The sequence below is a fragment of the Schistocerca cancellata genome, chromosome 3 (genome assembly GCF_023864275.1).
Source record: "Schistocerca cancellata isolate TAMUIC-IGC-003103 chromosome 3, iqSchCanc2.1, whole genome shotgun sequence".
Taxonomy (NCBI): domain Eukaryota; kingdom Metazoa; phylum Arthropoda; class Insecta; order Orthoptera; family Acrididae; genus Schistocerca; species Schistocerca cancellata.
In genome coordinates, this window is record NC_064628.1 from 509829204 (window position 1) to 509855370 (window position 26167).

Genomic DNA, 26167 nt, shown 5'->3' on the forward strand with positions numbered 1-26167 from the left:
ATCTTTCTGTATCTCCCGGACTTTTAGATGCATACCTCCTCCTCTTGTGAGTCTTGAATAGAATATTCGCTTTTACTATCTGAAATTTATTGAAGAACGTAATTAGTCTTTCTCCTCTCTCATTCCCTGTACCAAGGCCATACTCTCGTGTAACCCTTCTTTCCGCTCCTTCCCCTACAACTGCATTCCAGTCCTCCGTGACCAGCAGATTTTTATCTCGGTTTACCCTTCAATGTTCCCAAATACTTTCAGTATCTGTTCGTCTTCAGCTTGCGACGTTGGAATTTATACCTGAACTATTGTTGTCGTGTTGGTTTGCTGTATATTCTGTTGAGAACAATCCTACCACTGAACTGTTCACAATAACACACTCTTTGCACTATCTTCCCATTCATAACGAATCCTACTCCCGTTATACAGTTTTCTGCTGCTGTTTATATTACCCAATACTCATCCGACAAGAAATCCTTATTATCTTTCCATTTCACTTCACTGTCTTTCACTATATTTAGATTCAGCCTTTGCATTTCCCTTTTCAGATTTTCTATCTTCCCTACCATATTTCACACCACGACTCATAGAACGATATCCTTTCGGTGGTTATTCAGTCTTTTTCCCATGGTCACCTCCCACTTGGCAGTCTCTTCCCGGAAATCCAAATGGGGGCCATTACTGGAGCTTTTGCCAGTGGAGAGATCATGACACTATTTCAACTTTAGGGCACATGTCCTGTGGATACACATTATGTGTCTGTAAAGAAGTGGTTTCCATTGCTTTCTGCATCCTCATGCCGTTGATCGTTGCTGATTCTTCCGCCTTTAGGGACAGCATCCCAGGGGGGTGAGAGTGCCCTGAACCTCTGTTCGCTCCCCAATCCTCTCTGAACTACCTCACAGAATTTATACAAAGGAAAATTATTGGTGTTCGCATTGTTGATTCCCTTCCTGCCAGAAGACGAAACCTCCCTTAACCAAACTGAAAATTTCTTGATGTTTTAGGATGTGTGGCATCAACTAATCCGTTGTTAAAGTCAAGTTCCGTCACACATTTCTTTTCTATTTTGTATCTCATCGTTTCTGGTTCGGTCTACCCACCCAGACTGCAGCATTCCTCCGTAGCACCAAATTTCAGAAGATAGAATTCTCTTCTTGAGTGAACTGAAAATCTATCACTTTTCACTTCACTACGATGCTGTATTTCACACAAACACCTCCAGAAATTACTTCTTCACGCTTCAATTTATATTCGATATATACAGAGTGGTCCATTGATAGTGACCCGGCCCAACTATCCAAGCATCAAACGAAAAAACTACAAAGAACGAACTCGTGTAGCTTGAAGGGGGAATCCAGATGGCGCTATGGTTGGCCCACTAGGTCATAGGTCAAACGGATATCAACAGCGCTTTTTTTAAAATAGGAACCCCCATTTTTATTACATATTCGTGTAGTACGTAAAGAAATATGAACGTTTTAGTTGGACCACTTTTTTCGCTTTGTGATAGATGGCTCTGTAATAGTCACAAACGTATAAGTACGTGGTATCACGTAACATTCCGCCACTGCGGACGGTATTTGCTTCGTGATGCATTACCCCTGTTAAAATGGACCGTTTACCAATTACGGAAAAGGTCGATATCATGTTGATGTATGGCTGTTATGATCAAAATGCCCAAAGGGCGTGTGCTATGTATGCTGCTCGATATCCTGGACGACATCATCCAAGTGTCCGGACCGTTCGCCGGATAGTTACGTTATTTAAGGAAACAGGAAGTGTTCAGCCACATGTGAAACGTCAACCACGACCTGCAACAAATGATTATGCCCCTAGTAGGTGTTTTAGCTGCTGTCGCGGCTATTCCGCACTTCGGTAGCAGACAAATTGCGCGAGAGTCCGGAATCTCAAAAACGTCGGTGTTGAGAATGCTACATCAACATCGACTGCACCCGTATCATGTTTCTATGCACCAGGAATTCGACTTTGAACGTCGTGTAAAGTTCTGCCACTGGACACAAGAGAAATAACGCGACGTGACAGATTTTTTGCACGCGTTCTATTTAGCGATGAAGCGTCAATCACCAACAGCGGTAACGTAAACCGGCATAATATGCACTACTGGGCAACGAAAAATCCACGATGGCTGCGACAAGTGGAACATCAGTGACCTTGACGGGTTAATGTGTTGTGCACCATTATGGGAGGAAGAATAATTGGCCCCATTTCATCGATGGCAATCTAAATGGTGCAATGTATACTGATTTCCTATGTAATGTTTTACCGATGTTACTACAAGATGTTTCACTGCATGACAGAATGGCGATGTACTTCCAACATGATGGATGTGCGGCAAATAGCTCGCGTGCGGTTGAAGCGGTATTGAGTAGCATATTTCATGACAGGTGGATTGGTCGTCGAAGCACCATGGCCCGTACGTTCACCGGATCTGACGTTCCCGAATTTCTTTCTGTTGAAAAAGTTGACGGATATTTGCTATCGTGATCCACCGACGACATGCGTCAGCGCGTTGTCAATGCATGTGCGAACTTTACTGTAGGCGAACTACTCGCTGTTGAGAGGAATGTCGTTACTTGTATTGCCAAATGCATTGAGGTTGACGGACATCATTTTGAGCATTTATTGCATGTGGTATTTACAGGTAATCACGCTGTAACAGCATTCGTTCTCAGAAATTATAAGTTCACAAGGGTACATGTATGACACTGGAACAACCGAAATAAAATGTTCAAACGTACCTACGTTCTGTATTTTAATTTAAAAAACCTACCTGTTACCAACTTTTCGTCTACAATTTTAAGCCATATGTTTGTGACTATTACAGCGCCATCGTTTATGGTCCGCAGTTTATTTGGAAAATCCAGGGCGCACCAATCCATATTCCAAACCTCCGACAGCTAATGGTGTAGGAGTCTTGTATCTACATCCCCAAAATTGGCATACTGGCTGCCAACTTGCCCAACCAGTCTACATATTCGTTTCCTGGGATTTCAATGTGACCAGCGGCCACACGAAGAAGACTTACCATCCAGTTTGATGGAGGTCATACAGGAGATCATGGATAGCAGCCACCTATAGACATCGAGGGTACCAATGGTTGATAGCCACATATTTCATTTCATTTCAATGAAAAATAATTCTCAGAAAAACACAATAACAGCAGAAAGAATAATAAGAGGCAGAGACAGAGGCAGAAGAGAGATAAAGGCATTTTCTACCACTTTGAAGACCACTGCCGCTTATCTACACTACTGGCCATTAACACTGCTACACCAAGAATAAATGCAGATGATAAACGGGTATTCATTGGACAAATATATTGTACTAGAACTGCCATTGATTACATTTTCACGCAATTTGGGTGCATAAATCCTGAGAAATCGGTACCCAGAACAACCACCTCTGGCCGTAATAACGGCCTTGATACTCTTGGGCATTGAGTCAAACAGAGCTTGGATGGCGTGTACAGGTACAGCTGCCCATGCAGCTTCAACACGATACCACAGTTCATCAAGAGTGGTGATTGGCGTATTGTGACGAGCCAGTTGTTCGGCCACCATTGACCAGACGTTTTCAATTGGTGAGAGATCTGGAGAATGTGCTGGCCAGGGCAGCAGTCGAACATTTTCTGTATTCAGAAAGGCCCGTACGCTAGTATGGCGATGACGAATACACGCTTCCAATGTGCGTTCGCCGCGATGTCGCCAAACACAGATGCGACCATCATGATGCTGTAAACAGAACCTGGATTCATCCGAAAAAATGACGTTTTTCCATTCGTGCGCTCCTGTCTGTGATCCAGCGTCAAGAGTAACCGCAGCCATGGTCTCCGAGCTGATAGTCCATGCTGTTGCAAACGTCGTCGAACTGTTCGTGCAGATGTTTGTTATCTTGCAAACGTTCCCATCTGTTGACTCAGGGATCGAGATGTGGCTGCACGATCCGTTACAGCCATGCGGATAAGACGCCTGTCATTTCGACTGGTAGTGATACGAGGCCTTTGGGATCCAGCAAGGCGTTCCGTATTACCCTCCTGAACCCACCGATTCCATATTCTGCTAACAGTAATTGGATCTCGACCAACGCGAGCAGCAATGTCGCAATACGATAAGCCGCAATCGCGATAGGATACAATCCGACCTTTATCAAAGGTGATGGTACGCATTTGTCCTCCTTACACGAGGCATCACAACAACGTTTCACCAGGCAACGCCAGTCAACTGCTGTTTGTGTATGTTTGTGTATTTATACAAACCGAAACCATGGTCAAGAATTTTAATAAATCTTTATCCTGCAACTTTTTTGGCAGTCATCATTTACCGTGAAGAATTTCAACTGTTGCTGTTTCAGCCATGTTTAAAATCTGGAACTTTGAAAGTATCATTTTGTCTACAGACTTGAGTAAAAACCCTAAGAACTTTAGTCTTATGTACTATCAGTAAGAGGTTAGAAATCACCATTTCAGTCACGCATACAGGCAGCGAAACGTAAGATTACAGAGAGGAGGCCGAAATACTGAATTCGGTCTTCAGAAATTGTTTCACCGCGAAAGTTCATAATACGGTCCCTCCTTTCAACTATCGTACGAATGTCGGAATGGGAGATATTAAGCTAAGAGTCCGCGGAACAGAAAAGGAGCTAGGGTCGTTAAGCAGTGGAAAGGCATCAGGTCTGGATAAGACACCTGTGAGATTCTACAAACATTACGCGAAAGGACTTGCTCCCTTTCTACGAGCAGTTTATCGTAGTTCGCTGGAGCAACGAAGGGTACTTAGCGACTGGAAGAAGGCCCAGATCGCTGCCGTAGGATAGACGCCCATAATTACGCCTGTATCGATGACATCAGCCTGTTGTAGAATAAGGGAACATGTTTTATGTTCAAGAATCAAGTCGGTCTTGGAGAACGAATACCTTCTCTACAAAAATCAACATGGATTCCACAAACAGAGATCTTGTGAATGCAAGGTCGCTCTGTTTCTCCATGAGATTCATGGCGCAGTAGACAACGGCTGTCAGGTTGATGCTGTGTTCCTTGACTTGACGCCGCCCCGCACTGCCGTTCAGAGAGAGAGAGGACAAAAACTCAAAAAACGAGCTTATCGAGTATCGGACCAGATTTTCGACTGGATTCAAGACTTCCTTGGCAATAAAACTCGACATGTCGCTCTTAACGGAAGAGAATCGAAAGATGTAAAGGTAATTTCGGGAGTACTATAAGGAAGTGTGACAGGACCCTTACTGTTTTCATTGTACTTAAATGTTCTAGTAGACATCGTCGGAAACTCTTTAACACCGTTCGCAATGATCAGGTTGTCTATAAGTAGTAACTCCAGTAGACCGTATCGATTTGCAGAAAGACCTACAGAGGATTGACGAATGGTTCATGCTCTGTCAGTCGACCTCGAATTTAAATAAATGTAACACACTGCGCGTACATAGGAAAAGAAAACCTCTTCTGTGCAGTTACACTACTGCTGGGAACTGTATCTGTTGTAAAATATCTAGGAATAACTCATAGAGAGAAATGAACGAAGAGCGGCACTTTTCACCCTGGGATCATTTAGTCAGCGCGAGAGCGGTACAGAGATGCTCAACAAACTCGTGTGGTAAACGCTACAGAAGAAATGTTGTGAGTCACGGTGACTTTTCTACCGGAATTTCGAAAGAATACATTTCGGGAAGAGTCGGACAAGGTATTACTTGCTCTCAGATACATCTCGCGTAATAACTCTGATGAGATAATTCAAGAAATTAGAGCTACTAAAGATACTTACTGACAATCACTCTTTCCACACGCCAGTGTCTTTTAGAAAAGGGAAGGGGGAACGAGTTATTGGTACCAGAAGTATTCTCCGCCATATACCCTCAGGAGGTTTGAGGACTGTTGATGCAGATGTAGATTAGCGACGTTTTGTCTCCAGTCCATAATAACAGAATAATTGCGTTTCATTTGATTTGGAGAGCATCGCATCGAAGTGAAAATACACTGAAGAGACAAAGAAAACGGTACAGCTGCCTAATATCGTGCAGGGCCCCCGCGAGCACGCAGAAATGCCGCAACACGACGTAGCATGGACACGATTAATGTCTGAAGTAGTGCTGGAGGGAATTGACACCATCAATCTTGCAGGGCTGTCCGTAAATCCGTAAGAGTACAAGTGTGTGGAGATCTATTCTGAACAGCACGTCGCAGGGCATCCCACATGTGCTCAATAATGTTCATGTCTGGCGAGTTTGGTGGCCAGTGGAAGAGATTAAGCTCAGAAAAGTCTTCCTAGAGCCACCCTGTAGCAATTCTGGACGTGTGGGGTGGCGCATTTCCCTGCTGGAGTTGCTCAACTCCTTTGGAATGCAGAATGGACATGTAAGGATGCGGATGATCAGACAGGATGCTTCCGTTCTTGTCACCTGTTAGACTCGTATCTATACGTATCAGGCGTCCTATATCACTCCAACTGCAAACGCTCCAGACCTTGACAGAGCCTCCACCAGCTTGAACAGTCCCCTGCTAACACGCAGGCTCCATGGATTCATAAGGTTGTCTCAGTACACGTACACGTCCATTTTCTCGATAAAATTTTGAACGAGACTCGTCCGACCAGGCAATATGTTTCCAGTCATCAACAGTCCAAAAGTTGACGGGCCCAGGTGAGGCGTAAAGCTTTGTGTCGTGCAGTCATCAAGGCTCCGAAAACCCATATCGATGACGTTTCGTTGAATCGTTCGCACGCTGCCACCTGTTGATGGCCCAGCATTGAAATCTGCAACAATTTCCGGAAGGATTGCACTTGTGTCACGTTGAACGGTTCTCTTCAGTCGTGTTGGTACTGTTTCTGCAGGATCTTTCTCAAGCCGCAATGATGTCGGAGATTTGATGTTTTACCTGATTACAGATATTCACGGTACACTCTTGAAATGGTCTTACGGGAAAATCCCAACTTCAACGCTACCTGTGAAATGCTGTGTCCCATGGGTCGTGCGCCGACAATAACACCACGTTCACACACACTTAAATCTTGATAACCTGCCATTGTAGCAGCAGTAACCGATCTAACAACTGCGCCAGACCTTTGTTGCCTTATATAGGCGTTGCCGACCGCAGCGCATATACTGCCTGTTTAAATACCCCTCTGTTTGAATACACATGCCTACTCCAGTTCCTTTGGCGCTGTACAAACAGTTTATGCATCGACTGTGTGACTCGTGTAGAAGCAAACTCATCTACTACATGACCACGCTGTTATTGCACTTGGCGTCCCGTGGCCGTTACAGGAAACATGTGGTGATGTTACAGTAAATAACTACAGTGGCGACTGAAGAAAATGCATCGCACTTGAATACTTTCAGGACATTTGTGCGTGTACCATCGAGCGGTTCACTGTGTTCTCACGAAATACCACGATAAAAACTCTTGATAAGTTGACAGAAGCGTCCTCATACACAAGTGCTATAACGTTGTGGTCTACTAATACATCTACATACTTACGCTGAAATTCTCTCTTCAGCACCAGGCAGAAGGTTCATCGAATCATTTTCAAGCTATTTTTCTAGCTTTCCATTTTCGAAAAGCGAGTGAGGAAAACGTATACATAAACATGTTCCATTCACTCCAGAGCCTCCAAGGGTCACTTGTAGTCCCTCCTTGCTCTCTCCATTACGGTCGTCATCGCTAGCGTCTTGAGCTTTGCTGTTTTTAAATAAAATGTGATGTGTTCTCAGTCGCGAATTTCATGCGTTACTTAACTTTCTTTCTCATTAAATAACAATGATAGTAATTTTCTTTTGCAGCTACATGGCACTGTTTTGTGATCTTCCCACGTAATTGATTTCATCGTAATTGTGCCAGAACAGCTGTTGAATTATTGTAAATTAAAAGGGTTTTCTGCCTTTCTTATTTGTATGTCAGTTTCTTAACGGAACAGTAAATTAAGTCATGTTAACGTTCATATATCTAAATAAACGGAAGTCCGTAAAATAATCACACAGTAAGAAAGAATAGAAAATAAATTATCAATTTTTGACTGAGCGTAATGTTTCTTTTCTCATCAGATAGTCAAAATTAAAACTTAATGAACTTCATTCATTTATAAACTTGAAGAAAATCTCTCTCTTGACAGATCAAGGAATAAGTCATAATAAGTACTAGAATACTATGCCACTGCATAGTTAGAAAAACATCTCTATATATTTTCGTTCCTTCCGTAGCTTGTCATGCAGTGTTCCGATTCGATAATAGAATAGAAAATAAATTATCAACTTTTGACTGAGCGTAATGTTTCTTTTCTCATCAAATAGTTAAAAATTAAAACTTAATGAACTTCATTCATTTATAAACTTGAAGAAAATCTCTCTCTTGACAGATCAAGGAATAAGTCATAATAAGTACTAGAATACTATGCCACTGCATAGTGAGAAAAACATCTCTATATATTTTCGTTCCTTCCGTAGCTTGTCATGCAGAGTTCCGATTCGATATTTGAATTCGAAGAACTCTGATTTGTTGATGCTCATTCTGTAATGTACTATCTGACTAGATAAAGCTTAACCAAAACAGGCTGTGGGGTTTGCAATTGGCTTGCATCTGGCCACAGCATCCGTTTCGCTTGATGTTGCTGTATCGCCGTTCTCAGTATAATATGAAGTCTTCCCTGAAACTACGCCGTACTCTGTTGAAAGTACAACATGTAAATATGTGCGTTAATTTGTCGTCTTTGTTGCATTCTCCAACAGTTCAGCAAGGAAGTGAATATCACATGGTTTACCTCGTACTGCAATCGTTAGATAGACAATCTTTTACCATGTTATAAGTACAATAACACCTCCTTTACTCTTTGGCATCAAGCTCGCATTCAGTCATACTCTATTTTATATCAAGTTTGTTTTTGTATCAGTGTAATTTGCTAGCTAAGACCGATACACTGATTTATGGATAGGTTCACTAATGAAGAATTGGTTGATGCCTGGTATCCAGTTCACTGAACACAATGCGAGACCAGTGCAACGACGAGTTGCCGAGCGGTTCCTGCAACGACACAAGGAAATCACATATGTTTTTCATCTGTAGGTAGGTACCTACGAGAAACTTTTTCTTGCATATTACAGATTTTTCACTGTTGTGAAGATATTTTCATAGAAAAAAGGTAATTTTGATAAAAAAACCGAATAAATTACATTTCATTATTACTCTAAATGGAGCCACCTGCGACCAAACATCCTACTACTAAAATTTCAGAAACTTACCCTCAACAATAGTCAAAATTTCAGATTCGACACGTACAGGGCAGCCACCAAGGCATAACGCCATGTTTCCACACGCCTCGTAGGCTGCTCAAGGGTCATTGTTCTGTGCCATATCATATGTGTGTCCATTGTTGCCGCCTGAACCGCTTAGCCCATCACTGCTTAGCCCATCATTAGGTTCCACTGCAGATAACTGTTCAACAACTTTCTCCAATACTTAGTGACTGCACCACTTACGTGATTTCGCCGCCTACCTCCTAGTGTTCGTTGTTTCCTGTTCGAGTTTTCTCGATATACATAAGCTTAAGAAGTAACAGTGTCTTACCACGACTTAACTACGATTTGCCACAACTGCAGGACTGGAGTAATGGAGAGAAGCAATAGCGAAGCATAGATAAAATGTATTCTGTTTATGAGGTCTTTATTAAATAACGATGAGTCAGAATGGATGATACATCGCTGACATTTGCCCTTCTCAGTGCACCTTCAGGATGGGAGCAGCGACAGCAGGGGCGGCGTAGGCCAGAGGGGCGTGCACGGCGGGGGCGGCGTAGGCCACGGGGGCAGCATAGGCCACGGGGGCGGCAGCGACGGCGGGGGCGGCCAGGACGCGGGCCGTCTGCGAGATCCTGTACGTGTTGGCGATGGAGGAGGCGGCGGGCGCCACGGCCACGGGGGCGTGGGCCACAGCCACGGCGGGGGCGGCCACGGCGACGGCGGGGGCGGCGTAGCCTCCCAGGTAGCCGGCGTGGGCGGCGGCCACGGCGCACATCAGGATCACCTGCGACAACGTGTATTTCACAGCTCGACAGGAGGCCGTGTTGGCAGTGGTGGCAAGAGGTGCTATTCACTTGCAACATGGTGCAACTAGAGCTACAAATAATGAAGATGCTCGTGTCTATATAGTGTAGCCAGTCAAGATAAATCGATTGATACGCGAGCTCGTCCTTGATCTGTGCATTACATCACCAAAAATGAATGTCTTGGCTATGAATGAAAATTACTGTAAGAGACAAAAAACTGCACTGAACACAGCTGTTGAAGCATTTTTTTCGTCCACAACTGTGGATTTGTTCCAGTTGCTTCAGAAAGGAGACATAGAGACAGTAATCCTAAATAAAGGTTAATATGCACCAACAGCTGAGATAAGTTATTCGACAGAAAAGGGATGATGAAAATGAAATAAAATGGACTTTCTCAATACAGACCTTACACTGTCCTACAAGTTGTAGAAAGTTACCCATATTGTTTTTTGACTGTATGGGTGTGTGGTTTGGGGGATGAGGGGAGTAAGGAAGGGGAGAGGGACTTCGTCACTCATTGTATAAGGTTGTACACTCTCCATCATAGCTGCTAACTGATAGTGTCAATCTATTTAACTTGGCACAAAGGCCCTTCTTCCGGAAAATAAATCATCTAGCAAATATGTTTTATCCTTCCCTTAGATCGCATTGAATGAAATCTTTCGCTATTCACATCTGATTAGTGTACTAAAACATTTAGACTTAGACAAGCAACGGACTGCGATCCGACATTGACATCCTGCTTTTGTAAAACATCAGCTGTTGTTAGATACCAACCGAACTCCACGAGCAATACACACCGATACATTCCACTTCACCTTCGTGCAGTTCTTCGTTCTTGCAACTACTTCGAGTCAATGTTAAGATTAAATGCTACCAAAAGACACACAAAGTGACACCTCTCAGCTCAATTCAACTATTCTCGCTCAAAGCGGGTAAGACCAAATATCTGTTAAATTCAGTTTACACTATAGTCAGCGCTAAATCATACACAATGGCATACCAAGACACAGAATGTCGACTGGTGCAGCTGAAGATACCTAAACAAAGGGTGAAAGAGATTTTCACCATGAGATATTGATATTTATGTAAGAAACAAAGCTACCGTAGAGGATGAAATATATTTCCAATAGCAATTACGTAATGGGGGAAGGAAGGGAGGTCTAATCACAGTTTCAGCTGACATAAATGCTGCTAGAAACAGAAGTAACGTAAATCAGTGTGGCCAGCCTGGGTTTTGGAACCAAAGTCATACCAAAAGGTTAAGCAGCGTCTCAGTCGCAGTGTTGCCTCTCTGGCTGAAGTCGAGACGTAACAGAGAGAGAGAGAAACAAAAACATCGAATGGAAGAGTTTGTAAGAAACAGAAACACGTGCTAATACGTTCAGAAGCAAAAACTTTGCCGAGTCAGAGGCAGCAGAAGCGAAAAGTCCTGGACAGATACGTACTAGAATACGAGGGAGTCATACAAATTTAATTATTACGTAAAAACCGTTACGTAAATAACTTTTAGTTTTATTGCAGTCACATGTCAGAACCCACTGGTGAAGTGGAGATGGGCGGCACCTTTTCGTTTTGGCTGTTCTAGCAGCGTACCGCGGCGCGGGATTGCACTGTGCACCAAGACTGTAGACATTAATAGCGTAACTTCTTTTGGAGGTGATAGTCTAAACTTTATAACTACTCTTCATATGCACTGACTGTTCAAAAGTATATTTGTTCTGACAGAAAGAGTGCCATAGCAGAGGGAAACCGTTGAAGAAACAAGAGAAGGGAAGTAATGGGCTAAGTCACTCGGAGGTAGGTGTCATCGCGCAGGCAACTCACCAGCTTGTACATGTTGTGATGAGGGTTGTTGTCCGGCGAGAGCAACAGGTGCCGCAGCCAGGTTCGCCGTCGGTATATATAGCGGGCGGTAGCTGTGGGGCCTGCGAGCCACGCCCTCGTCCTCTGCCTCTACACGGCCACAGCTCCCGCAGACGGTGCTCTTGATCCACTTTGCGCTCTGGTTCAGCGTTTGCCGATTGCGAATCCGAAGCTGACTAGGTCAGCCCACCGTGTCCGTGTTAATTTGTAACTGTACGCCCACCTTGCCCTTGGTCACGTACTGGATATCACCACAACTTGATGACAGCGGAGAGGTTAGTGGGTGCTGTTCCCATGATGAAGTCTTAGGAGTTGTATGCTATATTTACCAGATTATGGCGTACATAGCATCTGTGATGATGAATACACTTAGTTTCTTATTATGTTACATCCACTGTCCCTAAACGTGCATTCACTGATTTGTAACAAAATGTGTTCCTCCTCCCAAGTATCTGTATGCATCTGCAATTAAAACCCACTTTAGAATTTGGATGTAGACTGAAACGACAAGTGAAAATTTGTACGAAGGCGGAAATTAAAAAAAATGTTCAAATGTGTGTGAAATCTTGTGGTACTTAACTGCTAAGATCATCAGTCCCTAAACTTACTCACTACTTAACCTAAATTATCCTAAGGACAAACACACACACCCATACCCGAGGGCGGACTCGGCATGTTCAAATGTGTGTGAAATCTTATGGTACTTAACTGCTAAGATCAATAGTCCCTAAGCTTACACATTACTTAACCTAAATTATCCTAAGGGCAAACACACACACCCATGCCCGAGGGCGGACTCGAACTCCGCTGGGACCAGCCGACACACATTCCTAATAATTTTTCCAACAACAATGTAGCCGCTTTCCTGTTATGTCGACTGCAACAAAGACAGTGCTGCAATTCTCGAGATTACAAAAATCCTCAGTCACTTTGCGAACTTGTTATTCTGGCAGCAAAAAATATCGACATCAGTGTCATCAAATAGGTCATCCAAGAATAAATTGCGCTTAATCTGTCTTCTACAGATCGATTAACTGCGTCGTGAATGCGGAAGATATCTTAAGCTATCGAAACGAGTTTTTAATCTCTTTATATGTTCCTGGGGTCACACCGTATATTTAGTCAAAAAAATCGGGAGCCGGCCGATGTGGCCGTGCGGTTAAAGGCGCTTCAGTCTGGAACCGCGTGACCGCTACGGTCGCAGGTTCGAATCCTGCCTCGGGAATGGATGTGTGTGATATCCTTAGGTTAGTTAGGTTTAATTAGTTCTAAGTTCTAGGCGACTGATGACCTTAGAAGTTGAGTCGCATAGTGCTCAGAGCCATTTGAACCAAAAAAATCGGGGTCTCAGTAATGCTTTTGATCAACATTAATCCACCTCGACTGTGCAGTGGAACCAGGCCCGCAGTAGAAAAATTTACGCTAAAGGTTACTGCGGTGACAATTCTGAATGGCAAGTCAAACTGAGAAGACGTGCACATTTCACGTATTCCTCTCGTTCCCAGCGACAAGCTATTTCATTTTACCGACTACAGTTCCACCTTCGTCTAGGATTTTCAATGACTGTCAGCAAAGCACAAGGTCTATCGTTTCAAGTCTGTGGATTAAATCTCGAAAATCCGCTCTTTTCACTTGGTTAGTAATATGTTGCATTATCACGAGCGGGATAGTCGAAAAATTTGTTTTTGCGCAAGACGGAAAGTAAAATAATATTGTACATCCGAGAGCACTTGAGAAGCCTTATTCACGTACAAGGCAATGATGAAGACACCCGTCGAAGTTCGTCGTTGATCAATTAACTCAGTTTTTTTTTAATTAGAGAGGGCAGCTAAACCTCTGACCGAACACGCTGAGCTACCGTGCCGGCAAAACTGTGTGCCGGACCGACACTCGAACTTGGGACCTTTGCCTTTCGCGGGCAAGTGCTCTACCAACTGAGCTATCCAAGAACAACCTAAATTATCCTAAGGACAAACACACACACACACACACATACACACACATACACACACACACACACACCCATGCTCGAGGGAGGACTCGAACCTCCGCCGGGACCAGACGCATAGTCCATGCCTGCAGCGCCTTAGGCCGCTCTGCTAATCCCGCGCGGCGGGCGGGAATCTAACGAGATCTCCTGCCTCCGAGGGAGGTGCGTTAGCCACTAAGCCACTTGGCAAAGCGGTTCGTACTACTGCACGGACTACCCTGGAACTCCTCCCTTCTCGACCCAGATTCACACTTCCACCCTGGTTTGCTTTAAATTCTCCCTTCCACACGAACAGAAATGCTGAGGCTCTCCATGTTCTGGAACAGCACCCAAAAACCAGGTGGAGGTACTTATACAAACGAAAAGACACAATTTCAGGGACTTTATTGGTCTCATACAGATATTGTCTATGTATGAATTTAAAATAAACTGGACGGCGGTGATAATTTGGATCGACGAGGGAGACCTATCAGAGCAATCCCTAGAGTTGCGTCAACTTATTTGTCAAGATGGGTTAGTGGCTAACGTAAGTGCCTCGTAAGCGGGAGAACCGGGTTAGATTCCCGGCCTTGGTACAAATTTTGACTCACTGCTTCATTCTACACATATCTCTATAAGGCCAGTAAAGTCTCTGAAATAGTGTCATTTCATCCACATTAGAAAATTCAAATTGCACCAGTTCCCCATCATTTGTTATTAGCTATACGGGTTAGACAGAATATTCATCTGGCCAATATATGGCAAAATCAGGAAGGATAGCAAATCACAAAATTTTACCTTATCACCATAGACAGTGTACTCGAGTAAATTATTACTGTATTTGGAGCTATACAAGGAAGGAAATTTAGTTCACGTAGCTGCCATCTCTGGCGAACACAATGGCAGGAACCCGGCCGGAAGCGTAGAAGTCACGGCGATCCTAGAAGACTGATTCGGGTAGGGGCGTTCCAGTATCTTGGCTACCCGTGGACGAGAGATCTAGAGAATGATATGGCTAGGTCACAAGCGAACATTCTGCGTATCGGCTAGGCCAGGACAGCAAGGGCAACAGGCGATCTTGCTTGTCTTGTTGAAAGACAACATCAAGCAGATCTCGAAGACAGAGCTACCAGCGGGGTCAGGGATTTTCTCTGCCTCGTGATGCCTGGGTGTTGTGTGATGTCCTTAGGTTAGTTAGGTTTAAGTAATTCTAAGTTCTAGGGGACTGATGACCATAGATGTTAAGTCCCATAGTGCTCAGAGCTATTTTTAGAGCTACCAGTGTGGAGACTACAGCACTGTAACACTTGCTGTCCAAATTAACAACTGAATGCATCAGGGATGATCGTGTTGTGTATCCAATCACACCTTTTACTATCACAATGCGCACTTGGGCCGTATGACGAAAACCGGTAGTGTATGGCTAGTTCCGTTCTGCGTGTGCTGTACACTTAATCGGGTCTCTTAGCACGTGTTGCCCCTCCTGTAAGCAGTTTTGTTATTGGGCGCACTACAGTTACTTCACCTCTCTTTGCTGGTGCGTTAAGAGAACCTGCAACAATGGTTACCTGGAGGCCGTTGAGGTTCTCCATGAAGTTGAGTGTGCCACACCTGTGAAATTCGTGTGCTACATCTGCATCGACATCCGCAAGCCACCGGTGCATGGCTGAGGGTACCTTGTACCACTACTAGTCAATTCCTTTCCTGTTCCACTATCAAAAAGAGCGACGGAAAAACGACTGTCTAAACGCCTTTGTATGAACCATTAAATCTCGAATCTTATCTTCGTGTTCCTTATGCGCAGTGTATTCTCCATAAACCGAAGCCGATCATTCGCCTCCCATACCACAGTTCCATTTCACATAGCTTTGCAACGATACGCTCAGATATTTAAACGACATGACTGCAACAAGCAGCAAACTAGTAATATTGTAACCGAAAATTACAAGTTTGTTATTCGTACTCATTTGCATAGACTTACATTTTTCCACATTTAGAGCTAGGCATAGTATCCCAGTCAATGATAGCAGGAATGCCGCAAATAAACCACAGTCTGGATGAGCCACGCTTCTGTTGCTGTCGAATTCGACATTGCTGCAGGAGGTACTTCTTTCTCACACGAGGCATAACACGATCTTCTCACAAACTAGAAACATTCAGTGGCGATTTCTGAAAGAATAACACGACGCTTAACTTTTCCTTGTATACGTAACTAGATAATAACCACATGCATCACAATGTCGTTTTCAGTTTTTTTTTCTTCTAATAATTTCCGGGTATGCAGCCGGATCCCCGGTTTCCGGTTTTTGGGATTCCGTAATCAAGGAATCAGTGGAAATACGTCTTGCCAATAATCTTATAAATCGTGACAACGGCTTTCAGCTGGATAAAAATTGGAATCCTGTTATTAAAATTATACAATCACAGCGGAATCGACAGTGTCATTCGATACTCAATGACTAGATGAACCTTTATTTCCACCACCGAGGGCAGCACGTACAACTCGGCTTTGCTGCGCATGTCAACACCTGACGCATGCGCTGTAGGATGCCAGTACATTTCACATGCGCGAGATTCGGCATAAATACCGCGACTGCACCTGGGCTCTTCAGTAGTTGTGTACTCACCTGATGATGGCCGGACGTCTCTGGGCCGAAATATCGTGGCAGAATGTCGACGGGATCCGGCTGCATACCCGGAAATTATTAGAAGAAGAAATACGCCGGGAAAATTTCAGAAGTCGTTTTCAGTTGTTTTGTAATTTAATGGACGTAGGTACATACAAACGAAGCAGACACTTACATGTATATAGAAAATAAGTAAAAGAATGATCTATTCATCATTGCGTTATATGTGAATAAGGTTATTGAAGTTCTTTGGGATGTACAATATTTTTGGTCTTCCCATCTTGTGCGAAATCAAATTTCCCATCTGTCCCACTCGTGAGTGTGCAGCATATAACTGTCCATGCGAAAAGGATGGGTATTCGAGATTTAATCCACAGATTTGAAACGTTTGACCTCGTGCTTTGTTTATTCACAATCGAGATGGATTAACGTTGCGCAGAAGAATTACTGGGGTACGGATTGTTTGTGGCAAAGTATTCGGAGGGACACCAGGAATATCCAACTGGTTTAAAAACTCTGTTCGACAGTTTAGAATATCGTCCGAATCCACGGCGCTGTGAGTCGATCTGTAGAAGACAGATTCGCCTGCAATTTGTTTCGATTACACGGTAATTTTTGCTGCCAAAGTAGCAAGTTCGCAAAGCCTTTGGTGAGATTTATAATGCCGAAAATTGCAGTATTGTCTTTCTCGCAGCAGATTTTAACGGAAATCCGGGACATTGTTCCTGGAAAACCTGTATAGCTACAAATCCTTTCCAGACAATGCTGATCATTTTGCGAAAAACGACATATAAATCGAATCATTGTTTTTGAGATCATACGTTCTGAACAGATAAAAATTTATTCTTGTATAAATAGGGATTTAGATGGCATTACTCATGATTTGTTTGGACGCGCTGAAATGCCAATCATTTGCATAATCCAACATGTCGTACATTTTAGTGGTATAGAGACATCCCGAAACAAATACTTGATTGTGGGGTTTGCTTTGCTGTGCTTCAGTAACATAGTCTTAGATTTTGAACAGCAAGTGGAGAATTTAGTTTAAACGTCAAGTAGCACGGCATTGTTGGCTGACAATGTATCGTTTCAGTCCTCGCGCATAGTAGCATCTTTTTTCGTGAAGTATATATATAAATATATATCTACTTTCAGTCTTCGTGAAGTGTATATATATATATATATATATATATATATATATATATATATATATATATCCACTAAGTGCGAGGACTGAAAGTCGATGTATATTTATATATATACTTCACGGAAAAAGATGCTACTATGCGCGAGGACTGTAACGATACATTGTCAGCCAACAATGCCGTGCTCACTATTTCCTTAAAAAACAGTCCAACACATAATCTTTTCTCCATGATTCGATTTAATATCTCGTTATTCCTTATTTAGTCTCCCCATCCAGTCTTCTGTAGACTTGTAGAGTCTGCTGCCTCACATTTCAAAAGAGAGAATTCTTTTAATGTGTGAACAGATAATCGACGACGTTTCACTTCATTCAAGGTTATATTCCCGGCAAACACCTCCAGAAACTACTTCTGAATACTTCAATTTAGATTTCTCGTTTTGAATTACGCAACTCTTGCAATTTCTAGTCATCAGTTTATATCCTCCCTATCTCTGCCGTCATCAGTTATACTGGTCCTCAAATAACAGAACTAACTGAGCTGTTAGTGTCTATTTCCTGATTTAATTCCCTCAGTATCACTTCATTTAATGGATGGATGGATTGACGGGGTTTAAAGGATCAGACTGCGATATCATTGCTTCCTCAGTTCTTTATTTGCCAAGTCATGAATAGTCCCCAGAGAGGAAGAACACAAAAGAAAAAAATCCCAATGAACCTGACTGTATCTCAGAATCAAGAAACCAGGAGAGAAAAGCAAGAATAAGTAAGACAGGGGTAAAAGAGTGAAGGTGGGATAGCTATTCCGCCTAGAAAGCATCTGCAGGCCCCATCACACGTTATGCGACCGGAAACACGTCCACTGCATACGACCCGTTCTTCCACACCCTCCATTGCTGAAAGAAAATAACGTACACGTTAATAAAACCTCAGGAGGAAGGACTCTGACGACGAGATGGTACAGCAACGACGGATGTAAAAGAATATGAAGAATTCGAAAGGTGGGAAAGGCAGCAGCCAGGCCGAACCATTTAACAAGGGCAGCCATGGGCCCTCTGGGTCGGTCAGGTGCACCACTCCAATGTACCAAGTGACTAACGACGCCAATGTGCCATAGGTCAGTGAGAGGACTTGAAACCCCTTTCACTAGAAAAACGTAAAACCAGAACAGCCACTTCGGCATCGTCCAGTAGCACCCGAAGAAGTTTGTCAATAAGTTTAAAATTTTGCCATAATGTTGCCAAATTAGGGCATTCCTGTAGGATGTAGCCCACCCTTACGCGAGTGGATCTGCAGGCTGCAAGATGTGGCTGTGGTTCAGCCAAGTGGAGCCCTATGAGAAGCTGACCTAGAACAGTAGGTCCCCTGTGAGAAGCACAAAGGGAATACTGCTATATGGTCTTGATCTCCTTTATGGTTCGGAGTTTATATCCCAAATCTCCAACAACTGATGTACAATTCCCGTATCCTCATCCCCAAAATCGGCATCTTGGTAACTAACTTGCCCAACCAGTCTACATATTCGTTCCCTGGGATTCCAACGCGGTCCATTCGAAGAAGGCTTACCGACCAGCTTGCTGGAGGTCATATAGGAGATCTTGGATAGCAGCCAATAATGGATATCGAGGATAGCACTGGTCGATAGCCTGGAGATTGCTCAGGGGGTCACTGTCAGTTAAGAACATTTAGCTGGTGTAATAATGGTGGTGGTTGACCATTTAGTTAAGAGTGTAGTTCACTGCACCTTGCAAGTGTGTGGGCAAAACTGGTTCATCCATCAACAGTACAGCAATCATTATATACCACTTCTGAGCCTGGAAATGCATGAAGGTAGATCAGAAACAAATGGTGAAAAACCATGGAGTCAACAGAGTCTTTCGGTCGATAGGATAGGTCGAGACAGATCACAGGACATGGTACACACTATTGGTGAGCACGATTTCTCCCTGACAAGAAGCGACACTCGAGGAAGTTGAAATTCAGAGGAGAGGATTTGTATGCCAGTATGCGAACTGCGATCGTGACTCCAGTCCTTGGCCTCCGTTGTGGGAGGTAGATCTCCCGACCATGAAACAGGTATTTGATTTAATTTGATTGTTGTTTCCATAAGCTGTGACCTTTTGTTGTTCGTCACATAATGTCCTTTCAATATAGTCATGACTTCGTAGCACAGGGTCTTTCAACAAAGCACGGAGTTTTAATCAAAAATATTTCTCAGCTAAATGCCATAGCGGTAAAACGCAGAAAAAGAGACGATGACAGAAGAGAGATAAAGGTGGTTCCTACCATTAATATGAAGACATCTACTGCTACTATAACCTGTGATCTTAATAGCTGCCCAGAGAACACAATGTCAATGATACCTTCGTAGCCGGCTGGAGTGACAGAGCGGTTCTAGGCGCTTCAGTCTGGAACCGCGCGACCGCTACGGTCGCAGTTTCGAATCCTGCCTCGGGCATGGATGTGTGATGTCCTTACGTTAGTTATGTTTAAGTAGTTCTAAGTTCTAGGGGGCTGATGACCTCCGATATTAAGTCCCATACTGCTCAGAGCCATTTTTATTTCCATCATTGCTTCTTCGATCTACAGGTTGCATAGTAGGGAAGAAAAACTACATCCCTGTCTTACGAACTTTTTAATATGAGCACTTCGGTCTTGGTCGTCCACTCTTATTATTCCCTCTTGGCTGTTGTAAATATTGTATATGACCCATCTCTCCCCATCTTACATCTCTCTATCTTGCATCGTTTTACATTGTCGAACGCTTTTTCCAGGTCGGCAAATCCTATGAACGTTTCTTGATTTTTCTTTAGTCTTGCTTCCATTATTAACCGCAACTTCAGAATTGCCTCTCTCGTGACTTTACCTTTCGTAAAGCCAAACTGATCGTCGTCTAACATATCCTCAATTTTATTTTCCATTCTTATGTATATTATTCCTTTCAGCAACTTGGATGCATGAGTTGTTAAGTTGATTGTGCGATAATTCTCGCATTTGTCAGCTCTTGCAGTTTTCAGAATTTCGTAGATGACATTTTTCCGAAAGTCAGATGGTATGTTGCCAGATTCATATATTCTACACACCAAGATGAATAGTCGTTCTGTTGCTACTTCCCCCAAAGATTTTAGAAATTATGATGGAATGTTATCTATCCCGTCTGCCTTATTTTATCTTAAGTCTTTCAAAGCTGTCTTAAATTCCAATTCTAATATTGGACCTCTCCTAAAACCACTCCTGTTTGTCCTTCTATAACATCAGACAAATCTTCACCCTAATGGAGGCCTTCAAGGTACTCTTTCCACCTATCCGCTCTCTCCTCTGCATTTAACAGCGTTCATTGCACTCTTAATATTACCCCCCTTGCTTTTAATTTCATCGTAGGTTATTTTGGCCTTTCTATATGCTGAGTCATGCCTTCCGACAATCAATTCTTTTTTTATATTTTCTCATTTTTCATGCAACCATTTCGTCTTAGCCTCCCTGCACTTCCTACTTATTTCATTCCTCAGCGACTTATATTTCTGTATTCCTAAAATTCCCGGAACATTTTTGTATAAACTTCTCTCATCGATCAACTGAAGTACTTCTTCTGTTACCCGTGGTTTCTTCGTAGTTACCTTCTTTGTACCCGTGTTTTTCTTTCCAATTTCTGTGTTTTACTCATCATAATTTTTCATGTGGTAATGACAGAAAGGCAAAGTATTTACCTCATCAGGAAGTATCAAATATTTATCATTTTTGCACAGATCACCTGGCCTAATTGTAGGATGGACTGAATTACTTACTGCTCAGTCGTTTGTACTTCTGAATCGAAAACGAATTGCCTGTAGTCACCTATGGATAACAGATTAACGAGACATCGTTTTATGGCTTTTGTTGTGCATGTAACACGTCCAGACTCAGGCTCAGGAGCATCCATTTTTGCTCAGAGGCCAATAAATTCTTTAGAGGAGTTACCATGAAGTTCGACATTCATTAACCCAACTTCTTTTTTATTCAGCAGCGGAATATTGTACCTGTTATGGACAGAAAAACTCGATATATCGAACCTCGTATGCATATCGGTCCTGATATTCTCTTAGATATTGGGAGTTTTAGTATCATAGATTAAACTATTGGTGTCTGAGTATCACAGTTTTACATGGTTTGCTGGAAACTTGCTTAATCTTTATTCTTAGTGAAAGTCAATAGACAAGGTTTCCTAAATATCGAAAACGGCCATTCCTACTCCTACTTTATCAAACCCTCCATTTAGCCTAACTCACTTCAATAGTGACTAAATTTTCGTTAAAAATAGCGCTACTTCGAAAATTTGGTTTATCAGTTAATGCAGTTGCACTATATCTGCTTTCTCAGGATATTTATAGCCTTACATCTCAAATCTTTTGCAAATTTTCCATGTGTTTTCCAAATAAACAATTATTAATCAGCTTGAAAAAATTCTTGTTACATTTCTTGCATGCAGTCTTGCATACTTGTGAGTTAATCTCAATGTATGATTTCAACCAAGGTGTTTGCTTTAATTATAAAATCTTTTCTAAAATCAGTTTATGTTGTAAACATTGTTTCAGATTTCTATAATCAATAACATAGTTTTTCTCATCATACAATGTCAAAAATACTTCCTTAGGTTTCCTACTATCAGATGGTGTCAGTATTTATCTGAACGTAAGGGCAAATCCGAATACAAAGCATCAGTACTCTTGGGAATGTGAGATCGACTACTAAAACGTATATTGGATTGATGTGGTACATTATACATCACGAAATTTCGAAAGTGGTCACCTGAGATACTGTAACAACGGCCGTCTGTACAGGCTATTTATTTCAAGGCAAACGAATTCGTCTATTTTGTGATCATAATTGGCCATGAACCTGTTGTCTGCCAGAACAATGGACAGTTCCATCTCTAATGGCTCTTTCAAGAAACTGGAGTTCTTCGATATCTATTATAAACTGCAATTCAGCTTTAGTAATTTTGAGCAGAACATCCCACAGCAAGCCAAGTGAAGTAATGTAACGAGTACGATGCAGTTCACATGTCTTAAGGCAAAGATGGCGAAAGTTTTGGAACACGTCACAACATGTCAGTTTTGACTATGAATCGGAATATTATCCCAACGCTTAACTCTTCAATACATTCCACACACTGGAAGCTCTTAGGTGCATAAGTTTTGTTCTCGTTTCACCTGTTAATAAACTTTGAAAGCTTTTTCTTAGAGCGTTTATTAACGGTTCTGTCAACACTTGCAGTTAACTTTTCTTGATTTTCACTTGATAAGAGGAATGTGTTGATTGTGGCATTCATTTTACAAAGATTTATAAAGCATATGTTGCCACTTTGATGTTTATTATTAAGATCATATACTGTAAGTGCAACGTCAGTAGACCAGGATCGAAAAAGAACCTCCAAGGTTCGAAACTAGTCACCTAATATAAATACTGCAACGGTTGACAGAACAGCTCACAAATGCTTTAAGAAACTGAATAAAGTTGCTGGTTCCCGGTAAATAAAATGGTGAAACTGAAGAACATGGAAATTTTTAATTGTCAATGGGTGATCTACCAGCAAAATCAATTCATTGGTCACATATTCATAAGTAAAAATACCCTTTTTTAACTCAAGATCATGGCAAAAATCAGCTCTCATTACATTGAGTTCATCGGATTTCAGGTAACATTCAAACATTTCAAGGGAACACATCAAAAAATTTAGTGAATCGATAAACTTGAAATTTATATTGCATCACTTTCCTAGATGCGTTACTGAAATACTCTTTGTAAATGATATATATTTATCCATATTACATGGCAGATGAGAAATGTAACCTGGATTTAATTCAATCTGTTTGTCACTATTTGTTGTCTTTTGTTTATAAATGTTCGTCTTCAAAAAAATGCACATTCTAACTGCTCACATTGCGGGAAACGATTGGCACCGCATAGTGAGGTTTGTAATTCATGTTACAGCTGGGATGCGCTGCGCTTTGGTACGCTTTGTGGAAATAATAGTGGTATCTGTGTTTTACACAGCCTTCCTTAAACAATTCCTTGAAAATATAGCAGACCTCTGCCAAGCGAAATGCTAATTCTCCTTTGAGTCTTATTTTCCTCTTTTTACTTTAAAACAGAAAGTTGCTGAAGTTTGTAAATTTTACAGAATGGTACTGGCCACCAGGCAATACATTTTAATCTGGTTTAAACTGTGCACAGTCAACTAAATCTGCATATGTGCATCTAATTTTTCCTGGGAATGAAAACAGCACAGACGGTATTTACATATCAAGATGGACTCACGGTGGACAGTATTAATGCTATGAACTAGTCTCAACAAGTTTTCTATGCAACAGAAGTGATACACATTTCTGCTACCTATCTGTAACGTTAATAGATTCACATATTCCTTGCGATGGTGTTTTGTGGTACGCTGCACTACAACTCAGACTTCTCTGTGATCTCCCTTGTCTTCCACAGCCATCCACTCATAATCTGGATATTGGGTGCCGTAGACGTTTACAGAGACTTTCTCCTACTGCTTTTCAGAAATGTGAACATGTTTCATCTGTCCAGTTAGTGGTATATTGGCAAAGCTTAATTTCTTTAGGTCAACCTGTATACTCACAATGTGCATTTTCTTCTACAGAATGACGACATTCCATTGGTTGAGGGATGTCTGCCAAAAGTTCATTTTATCGATATGGAAACAGTTCACGTGAGATTTTGCAGCACACGTTGCATCTCGGACGAGGCATCATATTCTTTTCCACAAAGGAGTTGAAAATATCGGTCAAGCTAGTATGATGTCTGCAGCAGTCACATAGAAGCAAGTGCGCCCAACTCGGTGACGGGAGAGCGGGGGCTATCTTACTGCAAGAGGTGTGTCATGTTTAATCATTATTACACATGCCTTAACGTGTAGAAAAAAGATGTTTCGCAAATAAAAGCTTTTTACCACTAAAATTGTGGTGAGGTCCGTTTATCTGTTCCGTGTTACAAAGATTCAACACACTTATCCGAGATTGAGACATCGGGTAACTCGGACGTTGCATTACTCAAAGATCGTGTTTCTTACGAGTGTGAGATTTGACAGCTTCCATCAACCATGTGAAGAAGTGTGTATGTGTGTGTCACAATTCAGAGGCAAATGTCTTTGACTTTCACGGATATAACACAGTCTGGCACCATTTTTACTGAACATTTGAATATTATACTGATATAATGTAGAGCCCCCCATGAACCATGGACCTTGCCGTTGGTGGGGAGGCTTGCGTGCCTCAGCGATACAGATGGCCGTACCGTAGGTGCAACCACAACGGAGGGGTATCTGTTGAGAGGCCAGACAAACATGTGGTTCCTGAAGAGGGGCAGCAGCCTTTTCAGTAGTTGCAGGGGCAACAGTCTGGATGATTGACTGATCTGGCCTTGTAACATTAACCAAAACGGCCTTGCTGTGCTGGTACTGCGAACGGCTGAAAGCAAGGGGAAACTACAGCCGTAATTTTTCCCGAGGACATGCAGCTCTACTGTATGATTAAATGATGATGGCGTCCTCTTGGGTAAAATATTCCGGAGGTAAAATAGTCCCCCATTCGGATCTCCGGGCGGGGACTACTCAGGAGGACGTCGTTATCAGGAGAAAGAAAACTGGCGTTCTACGGATCGGAGCGTGGAATGTCAGATCACTTAATCGGGCAGGTAGGTTAGAAAATTTAAAAAGGGAGATGGATAGGTTAAAGTTAGATATAGTGGGAATTAGTGAAGTTCGGTGGCAGGAGGAACAAGACTTTTGGTCAGGTGATTACAGGGTTATAAATACAAAATCAAATAGGGGTAATGCAGGAGTAGGTTTAATAATGAATAAAAAAATAGGCGTGCGGGTTAGCTACTACAAACAGCATAGTGAACGCATTATTGTGGCCAAGATAGACACAAAGCCCATGCCTACTACAGTAGTACAAGTTTATATGCCAACTAGCTCTGCAGATGATGAAGAAATAGATGAAATGTATGACGAGATAAAAGAAATTATTCAGGTAGTGAAGGGAGACGAAAATTTAATAGTGATGGGTGACTGGAATTCGTCAGTAGGAAAAGGGAGAGAAGGAAACATAGTAGGTGAATATGGATTGGGGGGAAGGAATGAAAGAGGAAGCCGCCTTGTAGAATTTTGCACAGAGCATAACTTAATCATAGCTAACACTTGGTTCAAGAATCATGAAAGGAGGCTGTATACATGGAAGAAGCCTGGAGATACTGACAGGTTTCAGATAGATTATATAATGGTAAGACAGAGATTTAGGAACCAGGTTTTAAATTGTAAGACATTTCCTGGGGCAGATGTAGATTCTGACCACAATCTATTGGTTATGAACTGCAGATTGAAACTAAAGAAACTGCAAAAAGGTGGGAATTTAAGGAGATGGGACCTGGATAAACTGAAAGAACCAGAGGTTGTAGAGAGTTTCAGGGAGAGCATTAGGGAACAATTGACAGGAATGGGGGA

General features: G+C 42.3%; 2 protein-coding genes across 2 annotated transcripts in view; both read right to left on the reverse strand.

Annotated features, from left to right (window-relative positions):
- Positions 1 to 9657: 9657 nt before the first annotated feature.
- On the reverse strand, positions 9658 to 12017 carry LOC126175296 (cuticle protein 38-like). The gene is made up of 2 exons (XM_049921963.1): positions 11886 to 12017; positions 9658 to 10036 (listed from the first exon to the last, which is right to left on the reverse strand). Exons 1-2 carry the CDS (start codon positions 11895 to 11897, stop codon positions 9731 to 9733), a joined length of 318 nt encoding a protein of 105 aa, XP_049777920.1. The 5' UTR covers positions 11898 to 12017; the 3' UTR covers positions 9658 to 9730.
- Positions 9658 to 26167, reverse strand: part of LOC126175298 (cuticle protein 12.5-like) — a 148346-nt gene continuing 131836 nt past the window's right edge. Inside the window, exon 3 of the mRNA XM_049921965.1 lies at positions 9658 to 9739. Coding sequence (XP_049777922.1) covers positions 9731 to 9739 — 9 coding nt within the window. The 3' untranslated portion in view covers positions 9658 to 9730. The remainder of the gene's footprint in view (positions 9740 to 26167) is intronic.